At 38.8% G+C, this 23,718-nt stretch overlaps 1 protein-coding gene across 3 annotated transcripts in view; it reads right to left on the reverse strand.

Moving 5' to 3' along the window:
• The window catches only part of ARHGEF12 (Rho guanine nucleotide exchange factor 12), a 66,576-nt gene extending 52,902 nt beyond the window's left edge, over positions 1–13,674 (reverse strand). For all 3 annotated transcript variants that reach the window (XM_070952533.1, XM_070952532.1, XM_070952534.1), the window contains exon 1: positions 13,128–13,674. In XM_070952533.1, coding sequence (XP_070808634.1) covers positions 13,128–13,159 — 32 coding nt within the window. In that variant the 5' untranslated portion in view covers positions 13,160–13,674. The remainder of the gene's footprint in view (positions 1–13,127) is intronic.
• Between the last annotated feature and the right edge of the window lie 10,044 nt (positions 13,675–23,718).

The following is a 23,718-nucleotide window of genomic DNA, read 5'->3' on the forward strand; positions in this document are numbered from 1 at the left end:
AGATGATCCAATTTATTCCAATAAAGTTACCAGAATATTGGAAACAATTACTATACAGTATAATGGATTTTTGTTTATATTTCAGTTTACCGGAAAATACGTCAATATGTGTCAGCATATCATATGTCAATATGTGTCAGCATATCATTCAGCACTTCATTTCTGAATGTTTCAATGCATGGAATGACACAGATATTGCGATGAGGAAGAAAAACACAAACCAAATCTGGAAGATCTGTTCCTCATTCTTTAAATTTCTCTTAAGTATTAAGTAATCAAATCACCTTAGGTCCCTCTCCATAAACAAATATGGTGTTACTTAACTTTTGTTGAACCTGACATTACACAGTTTGGGCCAATATTTGTTTCTCGCCTTTAAAGTTGAGATATTTAAATGGGAATAGGCAGCACATAAATTTTTAGAAGAGATAAGGTAGCTTACCTCCTATCTTTCCAGGATAAAATATTATTTAAAATATACTAACAATACATTTATCATGCAACATAATATAAAACAATATAAAACAATGACCCTATAAACAATAATTAAAATACCAGAGCATTAAAATCTCTTGTAAATTTTAAGTTATTGATAAAGCCTGATTTGGACTAACCAATGCTATTGCTTTTTAATATTGATTTTGCTATAACGCAAACGATACTTATAAAATATTCTGCAGTTCTAAAAACAAAGCTAGCAAAAATCTGAACATACCTGAATTACTGCATTTACCAGCCATGCCACCTATCAAGCAATTATTATGGAGAAACGGTCAAATTCTAAATGTGCAGAAATGAATTCATACATTAGATTAATAAATAAACAAACCTTCCCTTTTCATGAGTTTATGAACATGATAAATAACAAAAGAACTTAAGAAACTTGAAAAAGTGTTCTTTGGTGCAAGGCAAATTAATAAATAAATAATTTTAGTTTTATTGCCATGTTTTTTTTATTTTTTGTTTAATTTTGCCTGCCTATTTAAGTGAAATAGGAATTGCTACATTCCTAGTTCAACAGCTTGTATCTCCATTTATAAGGAATATTTTGAAGTAAATTGTATATATTAGTTTTAGATTGAAGAAACCATACTTTTAAATTTTATAAATCATACCTTTGTGAGCAACCAATTCATTTTACAAAGCCACAAAGTAACTTTACATCACTAAAGTGTGCTAAAATCAATATTACATGTATTTCAAGCTTTCTCAAAATGGCTTCCCTTCCCAAACCCTCTCAATTCATTTTGCTTCATTGCTTCACACTTTCAGAAAATATATGTGTCTATCAACAAGAAATCCAGTATTACCTTGCTTTTATATTATAGGTTTTTAGAGTGTTAGTCACACAATTAATATCCTTTTGTTTATTGATTTAAGTTTGATTGTTTTTTTAAATCAGGCCGAGCTTGAAGAACACTATAGAGGTATAGATTGTTATACAGGTGCCTATGCACATTAAGTTTTTAAATCTTACTTTATTCTTTTCTGTTTCAGTTTAATAGAGACATTATTCTTTGCAAGAACTCACTAATCAGAGCTTTCTGACATAACAACAAAGTAGCTGTAAATATTTATATGGAATTCACAGACCTTTACCCTAAATGAAAAGTCAGGCATGGGAAATGAGCAGATTCTCAGAGCTGTGCACAGCAGATATGGACAAATCTCCAAGGAACAGAGGCCTCATCACTAATGGGAGTTGAATGGCAATGAATACATACAGTGCTACTAAACAGCCTTAGATTTCCCTTTGGCAAGATTTATTATCAGTGATACTATATGAACACCCTGAGAATACCAAACAGCTCACAGAAATTCAATTTCTTAATGAGAAATGCAAAACAATACCTTGGTGTTGACAATAAAGTTTATGGCTAAGAGTTTAAATGCTAACATTCAATACAATTTATCACCAGAGGAGAAGGTGAATATATTCAGCCAGAAGGAGGGGAAAACATATTGTAGATGTTCAAAAAGAACCAATTTCTGTGTGAAAAGGTATATATCTATATATTAAAAAAAGTCTGGGGTACAAATAAAATTGACTCCATCTCCTATCTTTTTTCCAAAGCTGCAGTTGCCAGAGAATAATTCTGCAATATTGCCTCATTAATTCTGGTAAGTGGAATTCCTTTTCCACATAGTAGTTAAAACAAATATTGTGGCAAATAAAAACATAAGATTTAAACACTGTTAATTATATAATTTCTTAAACAAAGGACACTCAGGTGTTCTCTAACATTAAATAAACAAAAGTCAGTTGGTCACTTGATAACTAAGCATAGTAATCTTGACGTACTTCTTTATACAGTAGTTATGTGATAAGAATGTAAAAGATACACCATAGAATAATATATGAACTTCTAGTTTACAAGGTTTCTCTGCACAAAAATTTACAAAACTATTTTAAGGAGAGGATACAAATGATTTGGAATCAATATATACATTATGGATTTCTAAATGTTTTTCAATTTCTCAGAGATTTCTAAAGTTAAATACTCAGCTGCTATGGTAGTTAATTGGTCTACAGTTTATTGCAAATACGCTGACATACAAATTCATACACAGTAATCAAATTGAAGTTAATGTCTATACAGCAAAAGGAAAAAAAGAACAGTAAAGGAATGTTTGAGAAGGAAGTTTGCGGTTTTACTCTAGTGACTGAATACTTTTAAAACATCTCTAAACCCAGCAGTAACAGTTGTGTTTATTCCAACAATTTGCTATTTAATAAATAACATTTTATTTTGTAGTATGGAAAAGTTAATATACACTTTTCTAGTCTTAGTCATCTTTTCAGTTATTTTCATCTTAATATTAGTAAAATTTCCAGAGTACTTATGAAACCCTGCTTACTCTATCTCTTCTTCCCTGCAACTAGTAACCACACACAAGCTCCAGAAACAGAAAAAACTAATTTATACTATTGTTTTTTCACTGCTGGGACTGCAGTAAAAAGGCAGGACCCAATATTTCTTAGGAAATAAATATTTTAAAGGGCTGCTTTCAATTGCAATGACTTTCAAGAGATATTGAAACTTTCCTGACATTATATCCATATACTTTTTAGAGGCAAAATCTCATTGCCCAGTGCTCATGGGCACAAATTCTATTTATCTTCTAAGTCAATTACAATTCAAGTCACATATTAATGCTCATATCATCCCCTTATATTATACTGCAAGGATATCCAAATGAAAAAGATTAAAAATAATATTACCTCAAACATATATTTTATTTTCTTCTATTATTGCACTACATTCACTTTGCAAAATGATCATGGTTATTTTTTTTTAAAAAAACATGTCCAGATACACAAATATATGTGGATATACTAATAATCTTAATTCTAACCATTTTCATCAGCAGCTGGCATATTTATATTTTTTCAATATTAATGGACACGATCCTATATCTTTTAAATATTGAGTGCAACATAAATGAGACACACTTCAGAACATTAGTAAAAACTATTCAAGTTCACATCAGGAAGTTTTTAGTGTCAAGGAATCAAGATCAGGGGGAAATATTTTGGCAATATGAACAAATGGGCAAACCTCAGATTTCTAGCAAAGATGTAGTTTTTAAAATACATTGTACAAGTGTTCAAGAATCAGTTGCTTTTTCAAAGGAGAGAAACAAGATACCTAAAAATAGTTTACTTGTGGTAACACTGTCAAAGCTTTCTACTCATCCATGAATTAGGAATCCATGGGTATTTTAGTCCATCATGCCTTGTGCACATATCAGTGTGACAGAACGTAAAATGGAAAGGTACACATACCGCTGGGGAAACAAAACAATCATACATTTTACTGCTAGCATTTCTATGCTGCTTTATTTAACCTCATCTTTTGATCAACAATCCGTTGAACAATTGCACAAGCATTCCAGGGTCATAGACCTGAGCACACAGAAAGAACCTTTGGCCTGAGATGCAGTTGTGATCAATGAGGCAGCTACATCTGGCCAACAGAGGACAGGGTGCAGACTTAAGCCTCTATTTGTCCACCACAAAGGAGCATAACATGTATGAGCAATGCAGGGGAATGTACATCAAATACTTTATGTATTTGATGATCATCTGTGCTTCAAATGAGAATTTTGGGTGGATTTGTCTGAGGATCTATTTGTTTGTTTTCTTGGCTGTCCACAGTATTCTCAGGTGTTTTTTCCAACACCAAATTTCAAAAACATCAATAATTTTCTATCCTATATTGACATTATTATTAGGATCTATATTGCTATAGTTGTATAGTTATATTATTACAGTATTTATTACTGTGAACTGTGTTGGGTCCAGTTGGATTGAGACAGTGCATTAACTACATATATAAAAATAATATTTAAAAGGATTATCAGATGTTCCTTTTACTTAATATCTGCCAATAACAATTGACAAACCCCAGTAGTGAATAATAATACAAAGAGTCAAGACAATTCTAAAATTCTCACACTACATGGGAGATCACTGAGTTATGATAGCTGGAAACATTGCTATCTTTTGCCATTTCCCATCTCCCAAATGAAACAATTTCAAATAAGCTATAAAAAAAAAAATCTATTCTAAAAATAGAAAATTTACAAATAATTCCCTCATAAACTGAAATGTCAAGAAATATTTGATGTATATTCCCCTCCATGGAAAATCAGTTTAGGACGCTAGCATAGGTTAAGAGTGGGCAAAATAGTTTAAACAAGAGTAGACTAATGACTTTGTGAACTTGGTTTTATAAAACCTAGCTCTAGATAATCACTTCCGCTTCTGAAACCACAATGGCTTGCACAAAACTAACCACAACTTTTTTTGTTTGCATTTTTTCATCGAATTGTAGAAGCGTTGAGAGTTGCATATTCTTTTAATGACAAAGTACTTCAATTTTTGGTTAAATCAGTGCAGAATGACAATGAATTTGCTCAAATAAGTCAGTCACATCTTTGTAGTCCTCATTTTGCTAAGCAGCAAATTAAATTATTCCACATGCACTGTCCTTGCAAAGCCACACCTCATTCATGTGGATACAAGCACACAACTAAGTTTTCCCTTTGGCAATTTTCACATGTCGCTTCTTTATCCACATTGAGAGGCCCATATTGTTAATTCACACCTTGTGCTTCATGCCACATCGCCCAATGAGATCATAAAAAAGACAAGAGTAATTTTGCTGAGTTGTTTAAACAAGAAGAGGTTTAAAGTGCATATCCCAAAATCAGCACATCCTGCTGCAAGACTAAAGATAAAAATAACAACCTTATACAGGTAATCCTTGACTTACAACAGTCCATTTTAGTGACCGTTCAAAGTTATAACGCCACTGAAAAGAGTGACTTATGACCTTTATTCACACTTAGGACCACTGCAGCATTCCCATGGTCACGTGATGTACAATCGGATGCTTGGCAACTGGTTCATATTTATGACAGTTGCAGTGTCCCGGGGTCATGTGATCCTCTTTTGCAATGTTCTGACAAGAAAAGTCAATGGGGAAGCCAGATTCACTTAACAATCGTGTTACTAATGTAACAACTATGACAAGAAAGCTCGTAAAATGGAGCAAAATTCACTTAATAACTGTTTCACTTACCAGCCGAAATTTTGGGCTCAATTGTGGTCGTAAGTCAAGGACTGCCTATACTTCAAATGTCAGTAGGACCACAGCCATTTTGCAAGGGAGTGGGAGTCATAGGTTTTAAGAGATAAACTGGACATCACATGCATATGCAAAACATAATCTATGTATTTTGCTTTCCAAACCCCCAAAATGTAGGAAGAAAAAACCCCTGCATATCCTAAGGGGCCCTTAGGATATATATATGGTCCTCAACTCATTTTCTGTCCCTCTGACCTACTGGATAGAAACTTACATGTGAAAGGGAAGCACATGTGAGGGGGTCAATTCAAACAATCCAATGGGAAATATAAAATTAGCTGCCTATAAATGGAGGATATTTCTTCTTGTAGTGGAAATGAGTACATGAAACTTTTGTTGTCAGAAATTAGGATACCAAGACTATTTTATTTTTATTACAAATCCACGGGAGCATTATAGGCTACTAATGCCATATAAAGATCAATAGTTTGGTCAAAACCTTTAAAAGTCTGCAAGAACATACTCCTATAAGCTCTTTTCTTTACAGGAGGCCAAGTTCTTGTAAGATATTTCCAAAGGATAAAAAAAAAACCTCCAAACAAAAAAGCAACCCTAAGATCAGACAGTCCACTTCCTTTTCCTGTTTTTTTTTTTTTTGTAACTGTGTTCACAATACACATTATGAAAATCCAGCTTGTTTTCCCTTAGTAATTTTAAACAGTATCTATTTTTATTTTTGCTGAAATTTGTCCCATATAAAGCTTGTATTTTCCTTGATTTGCTCTGGATTTGCTCCTCCTTCTGCCACTTTAATTAAAGATTGTGCTTTCAAAACAAAAGTAATTAATGTACATATATACATACTAATTAGGCTACTCCCTTAGGGTAAGTAAATACAAATAACAAGCCAAAGAAATTAAAGGCATGAGGTTTTTTAAAAAAAGACTTGTTAAATCTGAGGTTAAATTATAACCTTTCCATACCCTTTTCTAATCTTGAAAACTATCCTCCATCAGATGCATACACATTTTCATACATTGCATTTTATTCTTTAAACAGTGAATATACAACTTCCTATCTTTTTATTTAATCTCTGGCTGCTTCTCATAAACAAACATGTATTGTTTATTTATGCAACATCCTCTACAAATTTCATGGCGGGAAAGTGCTGGGTTAGAGGGAGAAAAAAAATTAACATAATCCCCCCTTTAAATTCATCTGAACAATACTGAGGCTGTTAATAAGTAGGCTGGGTGTGCTGTGTATTTTATTAACACTGATTTTCATATTTTTTTAAAAAAACAGATTATTCATCACGTATCACAAGATACGTTCAACAAATGCTAACTTCAAAATTAAAACCAACATCAATCAGGAAAGAGCAGTATAAAGCAACTGTAGATTGCTTCACAGCATATAAAGTTGTTTTATAGTATTGTTAACAAAACTTACTAAGCAAACAGCCAAGGCATCAGGAGAATTATAGTTCATAAAAGTGTAGTAAAGTTTTGTAAAAATTTAAAACTAACGCCCTGAGGTTATGAACAGTGACAGTCCCAGCATTCAAAAACATGTTATAGAATAGCCTTAATATCACTATCTCTGAAGAGTTTTACTTAATTTGGTATCTTGAAATATGTTGTGATTGCAAGTCCTGGAATCCTCAGCCAACTGAGTTGGGGAAAACGTATCAGGGAAGTTTCCGCTTGAGCAACAGTACAAATCTAAGATTGTATTCAAATACGTTAATATAAGGAGGCCATCATTGGAAAGGACAAGTTCAGAAGTTTTGGTTCACATTTACTTGAGAAGAGTGTATGTCCTTGGGATTATTTTTAACATTAATAGGAAATTAACCCAGTTTAATCTTCACCAAAAGCCATTTTTTCATCCACAATGAAATTCAATGATTTTTTTGCTAAAATGTGCAGTATGATCTTGCAATTCTGAGTTGCAGGAACAGAGCATCACACAAGGACAAAATGTGCCACCGGGGGTGGAGGGGAAATGCCCTTAATTTCATTATGCAATCCTTTAACAAGAATCACTCCTACATCACTACTTATACTTTATAGATATAACTCCCTTGCTCGCATATTTACCATTAAGTTATTTAAGACTGGACACCCAAAGGTGCTTTTCAACTGGACAGCATTTGTCTGGGATGGGATCAGCATTCTTTTCCTGGGCAGTGCATTGAACTATATGACCTCCAAGATACCTTCCAACCCTATAACCCTAACTTTTAAATAAAGAAATGTCTATGGCTATTTTTTTTTTTTTTTTGTTTTAATCAAACATTAAATCCACAGCAAGTTGCTAACATCAACACAAACTTAATCACCTCCAATTTCCCTATATCTACGAAGCTGTTAGTTATAAACTACAGAGGGATTCGGGATAATAGGTGTATCTGAATAACTACAGATTTTAATACAATTCTGAAAAAAAAATCATAAAGCAGCTCTCACATGCAGGTTTTGGTACAAAAATCTGTCCCTCTGGTATTTGGCAGCCAATCTGAAATATGAAAATTGAATAAGTTTCCTTCGTATGGTGGTATATCCCAAAAGGATGTTCTGAATGCAATGAAAATAACTGAGTATATCATTTCTCTGAATCTTTTAGTTCTCTGTAGATATTAATAAATTTATGTCATAAGTTCAATGCAACCAAACAATTACATATATTGGGTCAGCAAGTATCGTGTCTCCACCCAAGCAATTATCTCAGCTTTCTTCAAAACCAGAAAAGCAAGATCTAGCATCAGCTACTGACAGAAGCCTAGACATAATATAACCATCTAGTTGTAACCAACAGAAAACTTTAAACATTTACTAAGAAGGGAAGGGGAAGGGGAAGGAAAGGAAGAACTAAGCAAAAATCAAGGTTATGCTCATATTTTAATTAGCAATTTTATGATGTTTGTGTGTCTATATTTTTCTTGACTGTACACCGCCTTGAGTCCTACGGGAGAAAGGCGGTATAGAAATATAATAAATAAATAAATATAATAAATAAATATTCCTGGTGTTTGTTCCACATCACATATGGCGTTCTTGAAACTTTGCTAAAGAAAAGTGAACTGTTCATTAGATAAGAACAAACTTTACTGTAATATCTGATGCCCCACTAAAACAAATTATCTAGATATTCGCCCAAAGTTTTGTACGGAAAAAGCTATATTGAAGTCTTTAGATTTCTTCTTGCCAATTGGTTTCCAAGCCAGCTTGATGCTTTCCTAAATTTTAAAAAGTGGCTCTAAGGCAACATAACTTATTACACACTTCAAGGGTCCCTTTCCCATGGAAGCCAATGCAGGGCTGTTTAATTACCTTGCCTGAGAGATGTGCCCTTTTTCAGGTCACTCATTTATAGCTTCATCTTCCTCTCAAGATTGTTGTGGTAGGAAGCTACATATACACTGTGAACTATCTGACCAAAAAATGGATTATGCTAATTGTTTCACAACATGGTAGTAACATTTTAATGTGTACTTTGTGGTATTTACCTGATAAATTGAATTTAAGTAACTAAAATGCATCAATTGCCTTATGATCTAATTTATAGTCTTCAATGGGTTTTTCTGATGAGTCAAGGAGACTGTGATTAACAATCTGGGTTAAAAACACTTTTATCCCGCTGTTCAAATAAAGAGCAGTTAACAATAACTTACTTGCTTGAACACTACAGATGATCAAGATGAAGAAAGTCCAGCTTTGTGGAAGTAGAAAAACAACAAACTTAATTTCTTGAACTGAGTGATTCCTGACTGTGCAGCTGAGTATCAGAAATGATATATGGTGTATGAACATACACTCAGAAGACAATAGAAGTTAATCAAGTAAATTAATAACAATTGCACTATAATTCTATACATGTCTGTTATGAAAGAAGTCCCTAGAACTCAGCGGAGCTCATTCAGAATATGAGGATGGCTGCAACCTCAATCAATTTCAGCATCTAGGCAGTGGGGAGAAAGCAACAATTAAAAAATCCACTGGAAGTCATTATATAAATCCTTTCCCATTCAAGTAGATTTCACAGAAAATACCCAAGAGAATGGATATCATTTTTTTTTTTAAAAGTACCCATAAATTCATTCCAGGATTAGTCTTTATTTTCTATAAAATAAAAAACATAAAACATGCCATGTCTATAAAATGTTTTAAAAGAGCATAGTTTGGAAAATGCATGAAAAGAATGTCTAGGTTGCAAATTTTAAGAAGGCAGGCACATTCAATGTTTCTAGGCTGCAGCAACATAATATGCCAGAGTTCACATTTTAAGATTTTTCTAAATTCCATCCGAGCCCCAGCTTGCCCAGCAATGAAGAATAAAAACTTGTATCTAACTCAGCTCAGCTATGTATTCCCTATCACAAATGACACAAGACAGAAAATGTCCAAAGTTTGTCTGCAATCAGGCTGGAATCACTGTTTTTATCCGGTTACTCAGTGCTGAAGAAATATTTTATTGTTATATTCCAATTCAATTCAACACATCTACTCAAGCATAAGCCACACTGACTTCAATAGGCCTTATTACCAGATAAATGTTTAAAGAACTGTTTTGTATTATCACATTATTGTTTAATCTGAGAATAAAATATTTTAAAAGAAGCAAGTCATTCAAGTGTTCTAAATGAATTGTATGGGATCATACAGATATTGAATGAACCTAATAGAGGGAGACAAATTTCATACTCTTGAGAAATATTAAGCAGGAATTTTATTAAGTGTAGCTCAAGAGGCAATAAGATTATATATTTTAATGTCACTGAAATAGCAAATACCCTGCCTTAACATATAAAGACTATTAAACTCATTTCATATTAATGACAGCAGTAATGTCCAAATAGTCGTCCTTCCTATTTCTAAAAAGATCAATAAAATTAGAGGGATGATATGATTTCAACTACATAAAAATTACAGGCATACTGAAAAATCCCAATGAACTGGATGAAATGGATGGAAGGAACTGGATGGAACTGGATGAAAATAATTTGTGAGGCTATTCCAGTTATCAGCAAAAATGTGCCACAACCCATTTCTGAGCAGTTCAAGCCTCACCTACATATGCCTAAACCATACATAAAATATAAAATTAACCAATTTCCTTGGTTAATTTCCTATACTACAGCAAAATAAAATTTCCATTTGCACTTCCTTTTTTACTCCTCTCAAGACACACTGCTTAAAACAGAATTTCAGCAATCTATAAAATGAGAAACATTATAAGCAGATTCTCAAAATATAACATTATTAATCAATCAGCCTCATTAAAATTATAGAATAAAAATATGCACTTTTGAACCAGTTTGGTTAAACAACATTTGCTTTAGTGAATATACTCTTTTACTGAAACAAACTGGACCTATTTCCCAGAACACAATGTCAAGGGATAGAGAAAGTTCACTAGAAGTACTGCAACTGCAAAAGCACTCTCATGCAATCCCACCAATCTGACTTCTAAACTAAGTTTCTGGAAGACTTCAAGGCACAGAGAAATTAGTGATTTTAACACAAAGCCACTACTACAAAGTTATCTGGAACAGATGCAAGTAGTTTAGGCAGATACAATTTTATCTATTGCATACTGACTCAATCCACAACTGAAGAAATATCAAATTGCCAAAAGTAGCAATCAGGTAATCTTGTCATTGCATTACAGAGACCATTATATACAGCTTGATATTCTAATTAAGGCTTACAAAGGAGAGAGTAGCAAAATATTTACCTTAGAAAAGGAAGCTCCACTAGGATAGTCAAGGACAATAGCAAGGAAAGTTATCAGCTTCCTATACATTCACTGTTGCTATATAGCATCTGAGTTGTTACTAGCAATATTTTAGAACTGACTTACAGAGTAAAGAGACTATAAAAGGAATCAGGAAAAAATGTATTCCACTATTACAACATACTTCCCACCTATTTTGGTGTTAACTATTGGTTGCATTAAAGTATAACAAATAGTCCTGCAGATCTTCTGCTGAGCCACAGAAATACACATTTTTATATTACAACCTTCAAAAAGTCTTATATGAAGAATAATCATCAATGCTTCAGCACATGTTCTCTACAGAATAAAAACATCTGTATTATTCTATACTATATTTTAGAAGATGAATCTAATTAGGAAAAACATCCAGAATTCCTAATATTCACAATGAAATTATATTAAAAGGAACCAGATATCTATCCTCATTTCAACTAACATTTCCCATCCCCCAAACAGATTCAGCATTTTAGAAATGTAAGAATGTACCACATTCACCTTATTTTGTAGTCAGCTTGAGAATCCAGAAAATGATTCCATGGATCATAAATAATCTATGTTCCTACTGACTCCATGACTCTTTTACAATATGTATTCTTCAGACTGTTGCAGTGATCCCCAAACCAAACATTTATTTCTTGTAACATCTAAGTACCTGGATGGCAAACTAAATGTTATTGGTTATCTGCTAGGGGGGAAAAAATGACTAGTGCACTTTTTCTGTTTATGATATTGCATCTCATCATCATCATACAGGCCTGTGGTAGCCCTAGATTTTGCACTTATATAATATTAGATGAAAAGTTCATGCTTTAAAATGATCACATGACCCTGATCAACATCCAACACACTAGGAGACCCAGCTAACTGGGCCCATCCCCAACTACCACAGAATGGAAGTTGATTGTAGTTCAATTCCCATCAGTTCCAGTAAACTTAATCAATAGTGTAGAATGAGAAATGCAGTCCAGACCAAAGTTGTTAACAGGTTCCTTTTTCTACAGGGGAAGAATATCTTATAGATTCCAAGACTACACCATTCCCAAGTCTCCAACTGCCAGAGAGGAAATGGGGTGGGTAGAAATATAAATTGGTAAGGGAGGGGAAACAACATGGCCATAGGCCAACCATAACATCTCTCTTCTATTATACGAACAAATGTTTTAGTATTTAGTCCTGGAGAGCCAAATAAGACCAGCTACTAAAATGACTCCAAAGGTAGACATAAACAAACCACTAAAAAGTGCTCCATCACTGGAGATTTTTAAGAAGAAACTGGACAGTCACTTTCCTGAGATTGTATAGGTTCTCCTGCTTGAGCAGGGGGCTGGACTAGAAGACCTCCAAGGTCCCTTCCAGCTCTATTCTATTCGAAGTGCCACTAAACCATTTGGGACATAGGTAGGCAACTTAACATCACCCTGAATGACCTTTGCTGCTACAGTGGTAGAATAGCACCTAAGAACGCAAGGCCCTTCTGCGCAACCCAAACCTTCATTGCATTTATATCAAGTTTCCAATTGGAATTCCTGTCATGCCAATCTGGTGGCCTAAAAAACTACCAGGCTAACACATTTGGGAAAGGAAAATCCAGATTGTTTGATCAGCAAATCCAAAGCCAATTCCAGAAGTGCAGCCCAGCCTCACTCATGACCACCTATGTGCTTTCCGCGTTTAAGCCACCAGGTTGAATATATATATATATAATTTTACCCAAATCCCAAGCAAACAACAGCAGCAGCAGGTCCCACTGACCTGTCCGTGATTGCGGACTGTGTGCCACTCATTGGAGCCCCCGGCAACAGGACGATTTTTTAGCCAATCTGCATCTTACGGGCGATTCTTTAGGCGACTGTCACTTTCCCACACTCCACACCCGAGTTCAGAATCCAGCCGTATTCCAAAGGAGAGCAGAATCAAAAGCCACACGGGGTTGGTTTGTTGGTTTGTTTTTGTTTGTTTTCAATCTTCCAAAAGATCCACCTCCCGCGACACTCGGGGAAAAGCCACCAGGATCTTCTGCCAGGAAGCAAGGAAGGCCGTCACAGCCATGATGAGCTCCTCTGGAAACCCAGCCGTCGCCTCGGTTCGAAAGGAAGACCCATCTCGGTCGAAGGACAGTTAAATCAGCCGAAGAAGAAGAAGAAGACGACAACAACGAGGACGATGAAGACGAAGACGACAATGGTGCCTCTGGTTCAATTCCTCCTTCCCAGCCCTTAGTTCCCTCATTACAATCCTAGGATCTTCTCCAAGTCTTTTACGGCATCCAAGGCAGCCAGGTGTAGGTCAAAGCCAGGAGTCCTCCATAGGCTGGTGGGGGGGGGGGAAATGGGGGGGGGGCTGTTCCCCTTCCAGAAAAGACCCAAAGGGAAAAAAAAAAACAACACAAAAGGAACTGGGGGGGGGGGGTTTGCAAGAGGTGGGGGAGGGGGTTTTGATGTATATATTCAGCAGGGCAGGGAAATCAGGAGGAAAAAAAAAGTGAGGATTGGGGGGGGAAAGAGAGAGGGGGGGGCTTTCTATCTTCTTCCCTCCAACTTTTTAAAGATTTCCTCCAGGGGTCTCTTGCAAGGTTGAGAAGCCCACCTGACCCTCGACCTCCTCCCCCCCACCCCCAAAAAACAAACAAACAAAAAAAAGCCTTTATGGGGTGGCCTTTCCAATCTCCATGGAAAGCAGCAAAAACACCTAAAAAACACCCCCAAAAAAGAAGGCAAGTGAGGCCTTTTCCTTAAAAAGGGGATGGGGGGGTATCAAAAAAAAAAAAAGAGGGGGGGCACAGCGGGGGTCCCCTTCCAAGGAGGGGGAGGGGGGAGGAAAGCTCACACCATACCTTGAAGAGAGAGAGAGAGAGAGAGAGAGATTAAAAAAAAATAAAAAAATAAAATAGAAATTCCTATATATAGGCGGCGGGGGGGGGGGGCGAAAGGGGGGCTTGCAGAGGCCTCCCCCCCTTCCACGAAGCCAGGCGCGCCCCTCCCCCCCTCCGGACAGGCCGGGTCTGAGGGAGAGGAGCCCACTTTGGCCCCCGGCTCGCTTCGCTTCTTAGGCCTCGGCGGGCTTCATGCCGCCCTCGGGGCTGCTGACAGGGCGGCTTTGAGGCGGGAGAGGCGCCCCCTCCTCCTCCACCACCACCACCACCACCACCGGCGGCTCTTTCCGGCCCACTCGGCCCGTCCCGCCTGAGGAGATTTGGAAGCAGCAGCGACGACGAAGCAGCCCAGCCGCGGCCGGTGAAAAGGAGGAGAAGCGGCTCTCTCTCTCTCCGCTGTTTTGCTTCCTCCGCCGCCGATCCTGAGGAGAATTTTTTTTTTTTTTTTTTTACCTCAGGCCAACGGTCCCCGCCGGCTTCCCTCAGCCAGGCCTCGGCTCCCCCTCGGCAACCTTCGGCTTTTTCCGGCACTCCCGGGACTCGTTTTATTCCCCCCCGCCGCCCCTTTCGGCTCTCGCTTCCCTTTGCGACGTTGGCCGCCTCCGCTCTTCCCCCCTCCCTTCGCGCTCCAGCTTTTTTTTTTTTTTTTCCCTTCTCTTCCCTCCACCCGACCTCGCGAGATCCCTCCGCCGGGACTCCGCCTGACGTGGTTGTGTGGCTTTTCTTTTTTTTTTCCATCTCTGCCTCTCCTCCTCCTCCTTCTCCCGTAGCCTTGTCGCCTCCGCCGTGGTGGTGGGAAAAAAAATAAAAGGGACGCGAGGAAAAAGAGTCCCTTTGAAGGATGGGGGAGGCTTGGAAGGCAGGAGTTGTTTGAGAATAAAGGGGGTTGTGGGGGGGGGACTTTGGGGGGAGAGGGAGATCCAGGTTTCCAAAGAGGAGAGATTTATATAAGTGCAGGGTGGCGTGCAAAGAGAAAAAAAACAAACAAAACACAAAAGTGAAGTTGGGACCAAGTTGCGAAGTCGCTTCCACTTTTGTGAATGAACCAACTGGGAGCTCATCTCCTTCCTTTTTAAGAATAGAATAGAATAGAATAGAATAGATATTGGAATGAAAAATAGGATAGGATAGGATAGGATAGGATAGGATAGAATAATAGAATAGAATAGAATAGAATAGAATAGAATAGAATAGAATAGAATAGAATAGAATAGGAAAAGAAAAGAAAAGAAAAGAAAAGAAAAGAAAAGAAAAGAAAAGAAAAGAAAAGAAAAGAATAGATATTGGAATGAAGAATAGAATAGAATAGAATAGATATTGGAATGAAAAATAGAATAGGAATAAAATAGAATAGAATAGAATAGAATAGATATTGGAATGAAGAATAGAATAGAATAGAATAGAATAGAATAGAATAGAATAGATATTGGAATGAAAAATAGAATAGGAATAGAATAGAATAGAATAGAATAGAATAGAATAGAATAGAATAGAATAGAATAGATATTGGAATGAAGAATAGAATAGAATAGAATAGATATTGGAATGAAAAATAGAATAGGAATAAAATAGAATAGAATAGAATAGATATTGGAATGAAAAATAGAATAGAAGAATAGAATAGAATAGAATAGAATAGAATAGAATAGAATAGAATAGAATAGAATAGAATTCTTTATTGGCCAAGTGTTATTGGACACACAAGGAATTTGTCTTAGGTGCATATGCTTTCAGGGTACATAAAAAAAAAGATACGTTCGTCAAGAATCATAAGGTACAACACTTAATGATAGTCATAGGGAACAAATAAGCAATCAGGAAACAATATCAATATAAATCATGATACAAGCAACAAAGTTACAGTCATACAGTCATAAGTGGAAGGAGATGGGTGATAGGAACAACGAGAAGATTAATAGTAGTGCAGACTTAGTAAATAGTTTGACGGTGTTGAGGGAATGATTTGTTTAGCAGAGTGATGGCTTTTGGAGGAAAAAACTGTCCTTGTGTCTAGTTGTTCTGGTGTGCAGTGCTCTATAGCGTCGTTTTGAGGGAAGGAGTTGAAACGGTTTATGTCCAGGATGTGAGGGGTCTGTAAATATTTTCACAGCCCTCTTTTTGGCTCGTGCAGTGTACAGGTCCTCAATGGAAAGCAGGTTGGTAGCAAGACAAGATTTCAGAGTAATGAAGCAGACAAGGACAATAACTGCTCAGGGTCTTCTGCAGCTAAGACCCCCCCCCCGGAAAAGTTTTGGCCCTAACACACACTTCCAACTGTGTGAAATGTCTTTTTGCTTGCTAACTGCTTTTGGGGAGGTCTGCGAAGAGCCGAGGTGATGCTATTTATTATTTTCCCTTCCTATGGACTTCCTTCCAGAGAGGGGGAAAAAAAAAGACCGACGGGGAGAGAGAGACCAAATGTGGCCCAGCCTTTTAATGCGTTTAAGCATTAAGTGTACTTAATGTCACAAAACCGGTTCTTTAAATACAAATATACATCGTGTACATACACGATATGTAAAAACATCCAGCGATGGAAAGCAGGGCTGGCAAAACAAATGATGCATCTGGAGAACCATCTTGCTCACAAATACAGAATTTTTAAAATGTCTGGGGCTTCCCCTCCCCCCCCCTCTTGGTGTTTTTGCTTGGCCATGTTCGAATAAGATCTGTTGTGGCCCGTACGCGGCCTGTGCAGCTAGTAGCTGATTCCGACAGCGAGGAGGTTGGTGTGGTGCTGCGCCAGCAGCCTGTGCAGCTGGCACTCGAGTCAGACAATGAGGCTGGAGAAGATGTGGTGCCAGAGGCAGGGATTCAGCCAGACTCTCCAGAAGCTCCCTTAAGTGAAGAGGAGGAGCCTCTTCTCGATGCACGGGTGCGCAGAGCTGCCAAAAGGCAGGAGTAGCTCCTCAGGAGGAGGTCTCCTCAAGAGTAAGGCTTGGGGCTAATTGGCCACTCCCTTAGCCTATTTAAAGAGGAACGCCGACTGAAGCAATTTGCAGGGAACAACTTCATTCACATACCTTCGTGCCTTGTCCTGCTTATCTTATCAGCTTCCTGCAAATTGCTTCTGGGCATTCTGCCAACCACAGTACGCTTTCAGTTATTATTCTTTGAATTCTTGGCGGCTGTTAATACAGTTAATTAACAGCCGTTGTTGTAAAAGACTGATTTATTTAGTAAACCAAGGTTTGAACGGACTTTGTGTGTGCTGCCTTCTTTGGGGTCCGTAGCTGGGGCAGAACAAGATCAGTTAAAAAAATTTGCAGTCTTTTTAAGATAATTAAAACTTTAAAAGCCAGGAGGAATAAAAGCAAACGGTTGGTTGGAAAACTCTGAAGCTCTTGAGGGATTTTTCCAGCACGGATCCCATCGTTTGGCTATGCAACCCAACAATAAGATATTTGATGTGAATCAAAAATTTTGCCCCCTCTGAGCAAGTGAGGTCATTCTACATACAGTATGTTGCTGTCTTCTAAGGTTGGTTTCATCCTGTTGGTGTCGTAAGTCCAGTGATCATTGCACTAAGTGGACACAAGGAGAATGACTTGCATTAGAGAAGACCTGTCTATGGAAGTTCTCCGTCATCCAGATCAGGGATCTCCAACCTTGGCAACTTTAAGCCTGGCGGACTTCAACTCCCAGAATTCCCCAGCCAGCAAAGCTGAGGTTGACTCAGTCTTCTACCCTTCCGAGGTGGGTAAAATGAGAACCCAGATTATTGGGAGCAATAAGATGACTCTGTAAACTGCTTAGAGAGGGCTGTAAAAGCACTATGAAGCGGTATATAAGTCTAAGTGCTATTGCTATTGTCCTTCCTTCCTTCCTTCCTTCCTTCCTTCCTTCCTTCCTTCCTTCCTTCCTTCTTAGAATGCAGTATTGCAGGCTAACTCTGCCCACTGCCAGCAGTTCGATCCTGACCAGCTCAAGGTTGACTCAGCCTTCCATCCTTCCGAGGGGGGTAAAATGAGGACCCAGATTATTGGGGGCAATATGCTCTGTAAACTGCTTAGAGAGGGCTGTAAAAGCACTATGAAGCGGTATATAAGTCTAAGCGCTATTGCTATTGTACACTCTGCAGGGTTGAACGTGCAATACTCTGTGCAAGTATCATTTTGCGTGCGTGCGTGCGTGATTGTGAGAGGCATAATAAGGATATGTTTAGATTTATTCATGGCATGGAAACAATGGATTGGGTTTTCTGTTACTGCCCTTGCTCCCAGAATGAAAGCCAGCTGCTGCAGAAGGCAAGCCGAAGAAGCTGTGGCATCTGTGTGGGTTTCAGACTGGTATTTGGCTTGTCGTGGGATAGAGAGAAAGGGAAAGATGGATGACAAAAGAAGCCTTGCTTTTCGGTTCTTGATTGTTAAAGTTGTTTATCCCATGACTTTTTTTTTTTAAAAAAAAAAGTCCTTTCCTTTGCAATCATGAGGACTAGAGGCTTACAGTTTTAAGGCACGAAGTTGATTCTGAGGCAGCCCCTCGCTGTTGGATTGGTTCTCGTATTTGCATTTATCCACGATTTGTTTAAGCTTTACTGTAGTGGCTGAAATATGTTTGAATATTAGTAACTTGGGGTGGTAGTTAGGCTGTTGGTTTGAGCCCGATTAATTTGCATCTGATAAAAAGGCATTGAAAGACCAGTGCTCTGACAGACAAGCCCAACTCAAAATGCACAGACGATGTCTCCTCGAATGGTGATGAAACATTTGCAATCAAATTGCCAAGCTCGGAGCTCAAACCGACAGCCTTACTTCAAGTTTGCTAAGTTTGCATAAAACGCTAAGCGACAAATCAGAATTTAAGAGCTGGAATTATGCAAGGAGTCTCCTTGAAGCAAAATGTGCAACAAATCAAATCAATAAATAAAGATTCTAAGTCCATATTCAGCCATTTGCCTCACGGCTCGGTAATGTAAATGGTAGGAAAAATCCAAAGTTATATATATCAGAAGCGAGACATTTCTTCAAGCTGTAGCTGTGGCCTGTGTCTTTCACGAATGAAAAGCAAAGTTAAGTACTGAAACACAAGTTATCTTCTTTTCCCCTTGTGACATTAAAATACAGTAGAACTTCTGATCACAACCATAATTCGTTCCATAACTTTGGTTGCAACCCGATTTGGTCGTGACCTAGAACCTAATTTTGGAAATTTGGCACTTATAAAAAAAAAAAATGGTGCGGAAGGGAAAATCGGCCGCGAAAAAAAAAATTGTGAATTTTTTAGGTCGGAACATGATTTGGTCATGATCAGAAGCGTTCGTGACCAGAGGTTCTACTGTATGAAGGTTTTCAAAAATAAAAACTGTGTACCAAAACTTCCCACATGGTAGTTTAGATCACTGTTTCTCAACTTTGTTAGGGACACGGTGGCTCCGTGGCTAAGATGCTGAGCTTGTTGATGGAAAGGTCAGCAGTTCAGCGGTTCGAATCCCTAGTGCCGCGTAACGGGGTGAGCTCCCGTGACTTGTCCCAGCTTCTGCCAACCTAGCAGTTTGAAAGCACGTAAAAAACGCAAGTAGAAAAATAGGGACCACCTTTGGTGGGAAGGGAACAGCGTTCCGTGCGCCTTTGGCGTTGAGTCATGCCGGCCACATGACCACGGAGACGTCTTCGGACAGCGCTGGCTCTTTGGCTTTGAAACGGAGTTAAGCACCGCCCCCTAGAGTCGGGAACGACTAACACAAATGTGCGAGGGGAATCTTTACCTTTACCTTTTCTCTACTTTAAGATTTGAAGACTTTAACTCCCAGAATTCCAGATTTCTGGGAGTTGAAGTCCACACATCTTAAAAGTTGCCAAGGCTGAAAAACACTGGTTTAGACTTTAAGAAAGAGTCCAAAAAAGAGAATGGATTTTTTTTGGGGGGGGGGTATTTTCTTACATTTACATGGCAACGACTCCCATATATATACTTCACCGACGGGGACACCACTCGAATGTATTGACTCAGGGAAAAAAGAATAGCTGAGCGGAAAGTCCAGGATCCGAACGGTTTCTGAGAAACTGTCTACTCGGAATAAAAGGACTGCAAACGCTTATTGACTTTTGCAGCTCTCTTTTAGATCCATGGCCATCAGGGGGAAAACACTTTGGCTAGGCTCAGCAAGGTTTCTATGGCAGGACTCCTGTCTCATTTATTTCCCCTTGCCAGGAAATCCATGGGCAACCTGAGCTCGGTTCATTCTCTAACGCTGCAATCTGTCACCATTAAAGCTTCGTTGCCCCACGAGTTTCTTTTAATTCACAGCAATCGGGTCCAAAATGCACAGCCTGCACAGCATCCATTGGGATGTCAGGAACATTTCGAAGCGGCTCTAAATTTCCAAGAAACGTTCTCAGAAGGAGAGCAGAAAGATAAAAAATAGCAGTTAAAATTAAAGACGGCTGCGTTGCATGATTGAAGCAACACAAAACACTTATTTTGTAATAAATACGATTTACACACTCCTGCAAAACAAGCAGGCTCCTCTAGTGCAGTGTTTCTCAACCCTGAACGCTTGAAGATGGGTGGACTTCAACTCCCAGAATTCCCTGGGAGGAAGGCTGGGAATTCTGGGAGTTGAAGTCCATTGCCAAGATTGAAAAAATACACTATTCTAGTGTACAGTATAACGAGCTATTCAAAATAGATTGGTTTTTTGGGGGGGGATTTTAAATATTCTCTCATTTTTTGTGTCAAAGAAGGAAGTTTATAGAACCTGCTACAATTTTTACAGAGACCCCAGAGTAAAAAGATTTAGTTTGCTAATCAACATTCATGCCACAGACATATAGGAAGAAAAATTGGATTTTTGCAAGCCATTAGACCGTTGTTGTTGCTTTTAATAAAAAAAAAAAAAAGCTTGCAAAAACCTCCTTTTTAAACGATTGTGTCTCTTGTACAGAGAACTGGCGAGAGAAAAATAGTATAACTGTGAAAACACAAAGGCTGTGAAAATGGAGTATTTCGATAGCAGCGTTTCAAGAAACAATTAGGATTATTATTATTATTATGTACAACGTCTGGGTTTGTGGAAAATGAATTTGCTCCAGAAACAGCGACCTTCTTCACGCACCACACAAACCGTAAACCATGATGCTTGATTCCCCCTTCACCCGCGTGGCTTGTTCAGTTTTGGCTTAGAGGGATGTGCACATTTAGCAAACTAAATCCGGCAATACATAGTTAAGTGAAACATGTCTTGATACAAAACTTGACTTTACAGATGTGAGGTACTGATGTGTCTTTGTTGGCTTTCCAGAATGCAGCAGCTTTCCAATTTTTCTTGACGGATCTTTCTTCCAAACTCCCCTTCCCTTTCTGCCTTATCAACAGATCATCCCCTGAAGACTTGCAACATTTGAGTGAAGATGGGGAATGCTGGTTTGCCTATGAAGGCTTGGAAAAAGCCCCACGGTGAGTCGTGTTTTCATTTGTTTGGATAACAGAATAACGGTGTTGGAAGCAGTGGTGAAATCCAATTTTTTTTTACTACCGGTTCTGTGGGTGTGGCTTGATGGGCGTGGTGTGGCTTGGTGGGCGTGGCTTGGTGGGCATGGCAGGGGAAGGATCAGAGGTGGATTTCAGCAGGTTCTGGAGAACCGGTAGTGGAAATTTTGAGTAGTTCAGAGAACTGGTAAATACCACCTCTGGCTGGCCCCGCCCCCATCTATTCTCTGCCTCCTGAGTCCCAGCTGATCGGGAGGAAATGGGGATTTTGCAGTATCCTTCCCCTGCCACGCCCACCAAGCCACACCCACAGAACCAGTAGTAAAAAAATTTGAATTTTTTGAACCACTGGGAAGGATACTGCAAAATCCCCATTCCCTCTCCACACCTGGGGGAAGGATATTGCAAAATCTCCATTCCCTCCCCACTCTGGGGCCAGCCAGAGGTGGTATTTTCCAATTCTCTGAACGACTCAAAATTTCTGCTACCGGTGGTCCAGAACCTGTCAGAACCTGCTGGATTTCACCCCTGGTTGGAAGGGACTTTCGAGGTCTTCTAGTCCAACTCCCTGCTCAGGCAGGAAAGCCTACATCAGTGATGGCGAATCTTTTTTGACACCAAGTGCTGAAAAGGGAGCGCGTACGTCCGCATCTGGGCCAAAACCTGGAAGAGGAGTTGGCCGGGGCGCATGCGCACGCCCGAAAATGAACTTCCGGTTTCAGCCAGCTACTCTTCCGGGTTTCTGGCGCGCATGTGCACACGGCAATCAGCTGGCTGGCGTGCACGCTCACAGAGGAAAACGGAAGACTAACTCTTCCAGTTTCCAGCACTGCCGCATGCAAAAAGTCCAGGTGATCATTGCACATGCATGCACACCCGAAACCCAGAAGAGTAATGGGAGACGCAGCGCGTGCCAGGTGACATGGCTACATGTGCCACTTTGGGCATGCCTGCCATTGGTTCGCCATCACGGGCCTATACCATTTCAGACAAATACCAATCTCTTAAAAAAACTCCAATATTAGAGCGTTATTAGTATGGTTGTGGTTTGTTTTTTTTTCAAACGGTCAAAAAAAACATGATAGCCAGAAGCTTTAGTGTTTTTAAGGGGACTGGACAAATTTGAGAAGGATGAGGGAAATCCTGCCGATATTGTGTGTCACATCCCTGCTTCATCCTTTTTACACGTTAATAAAAAGAAAACCTATATATTGTTGGCTTTTTAAAAACGAAAACAGCTTTGTGTGTGTGTGTGTGGATGCGTACAATGGTGGAGCCGACATGTAACACACAAAATCATGACCATCCCAGCTGCCTCTTCTACATGGGATACTGTGTTTCCCCGAAAATAAGACCCTGTCTTATATTTTTTTGATCCCCGAACTAAGCAGTTGGGGCGCGTGGAACAAGATGGGGCTCCTCTTGCCATCTTACCTGATTTCCAGCTCTGTCTCCCTAACTCTAACCAGAAGAAATGGCAGGGATCGGCTGCATATGCATTTAAATATTTTCGTGGAGGGCTTATTTTCGGGGGTGGGGGGTGGGGCTTAGTTTAGCGCATGCGCTCAAAAGCCCTTTTGGGCTTATTATCCGGGGAGGTCTTATTTTGGGGGAAACAGGGTTTTATCATGCCTGCCCCAGACGCACATTCTGTCAATTTTATGTCCGTAAAATCTTTTTTTATTATTATTATTATTTGTTATAAAACATAATACAGTTTTGCTGCGCCCATCATTGGTGGGACATTGGAATCACTGTTACATGGTAATGCCAAAGACGTATACAGGTTAACCGCTTAGTGACAACTCTTAGTGCCTTTTTAAAGACCAAACCCCCTTCGCCCTCTGGGAAAGGCAAAGAGTTTTGGGGAACAGAGCAGCATCGAAACTGTGGCAAAGGAAACCATTTGTCAGTCCGTCTGTCAATAAATAAAATAAATATATAACTCATCTCTTTAAAGATGGACGCTCTTGCTTCCTTGTCTCTCAAACCTGGCCCTTTCGCAGGGAAGAGATCAGTGGTGGGATTTAGCTGGTTTTA

This window comes from Pituophis catenifer, unplaced genomic scaffold, assembly GCF_029215685.1.
Source record: "Pituophis catenifer annectens isolate HBS135680 unplaced genomic scaffold, rPitCat1.0.hap2 SCAF_12, whole genome shotgun sequence".
Taxonomy (NCBI): Eukaryota; Metazoa; Chordata; class Lepidosauria; order Squamata; family Colubridae; genus Pituophis; species Pituophis catenifer.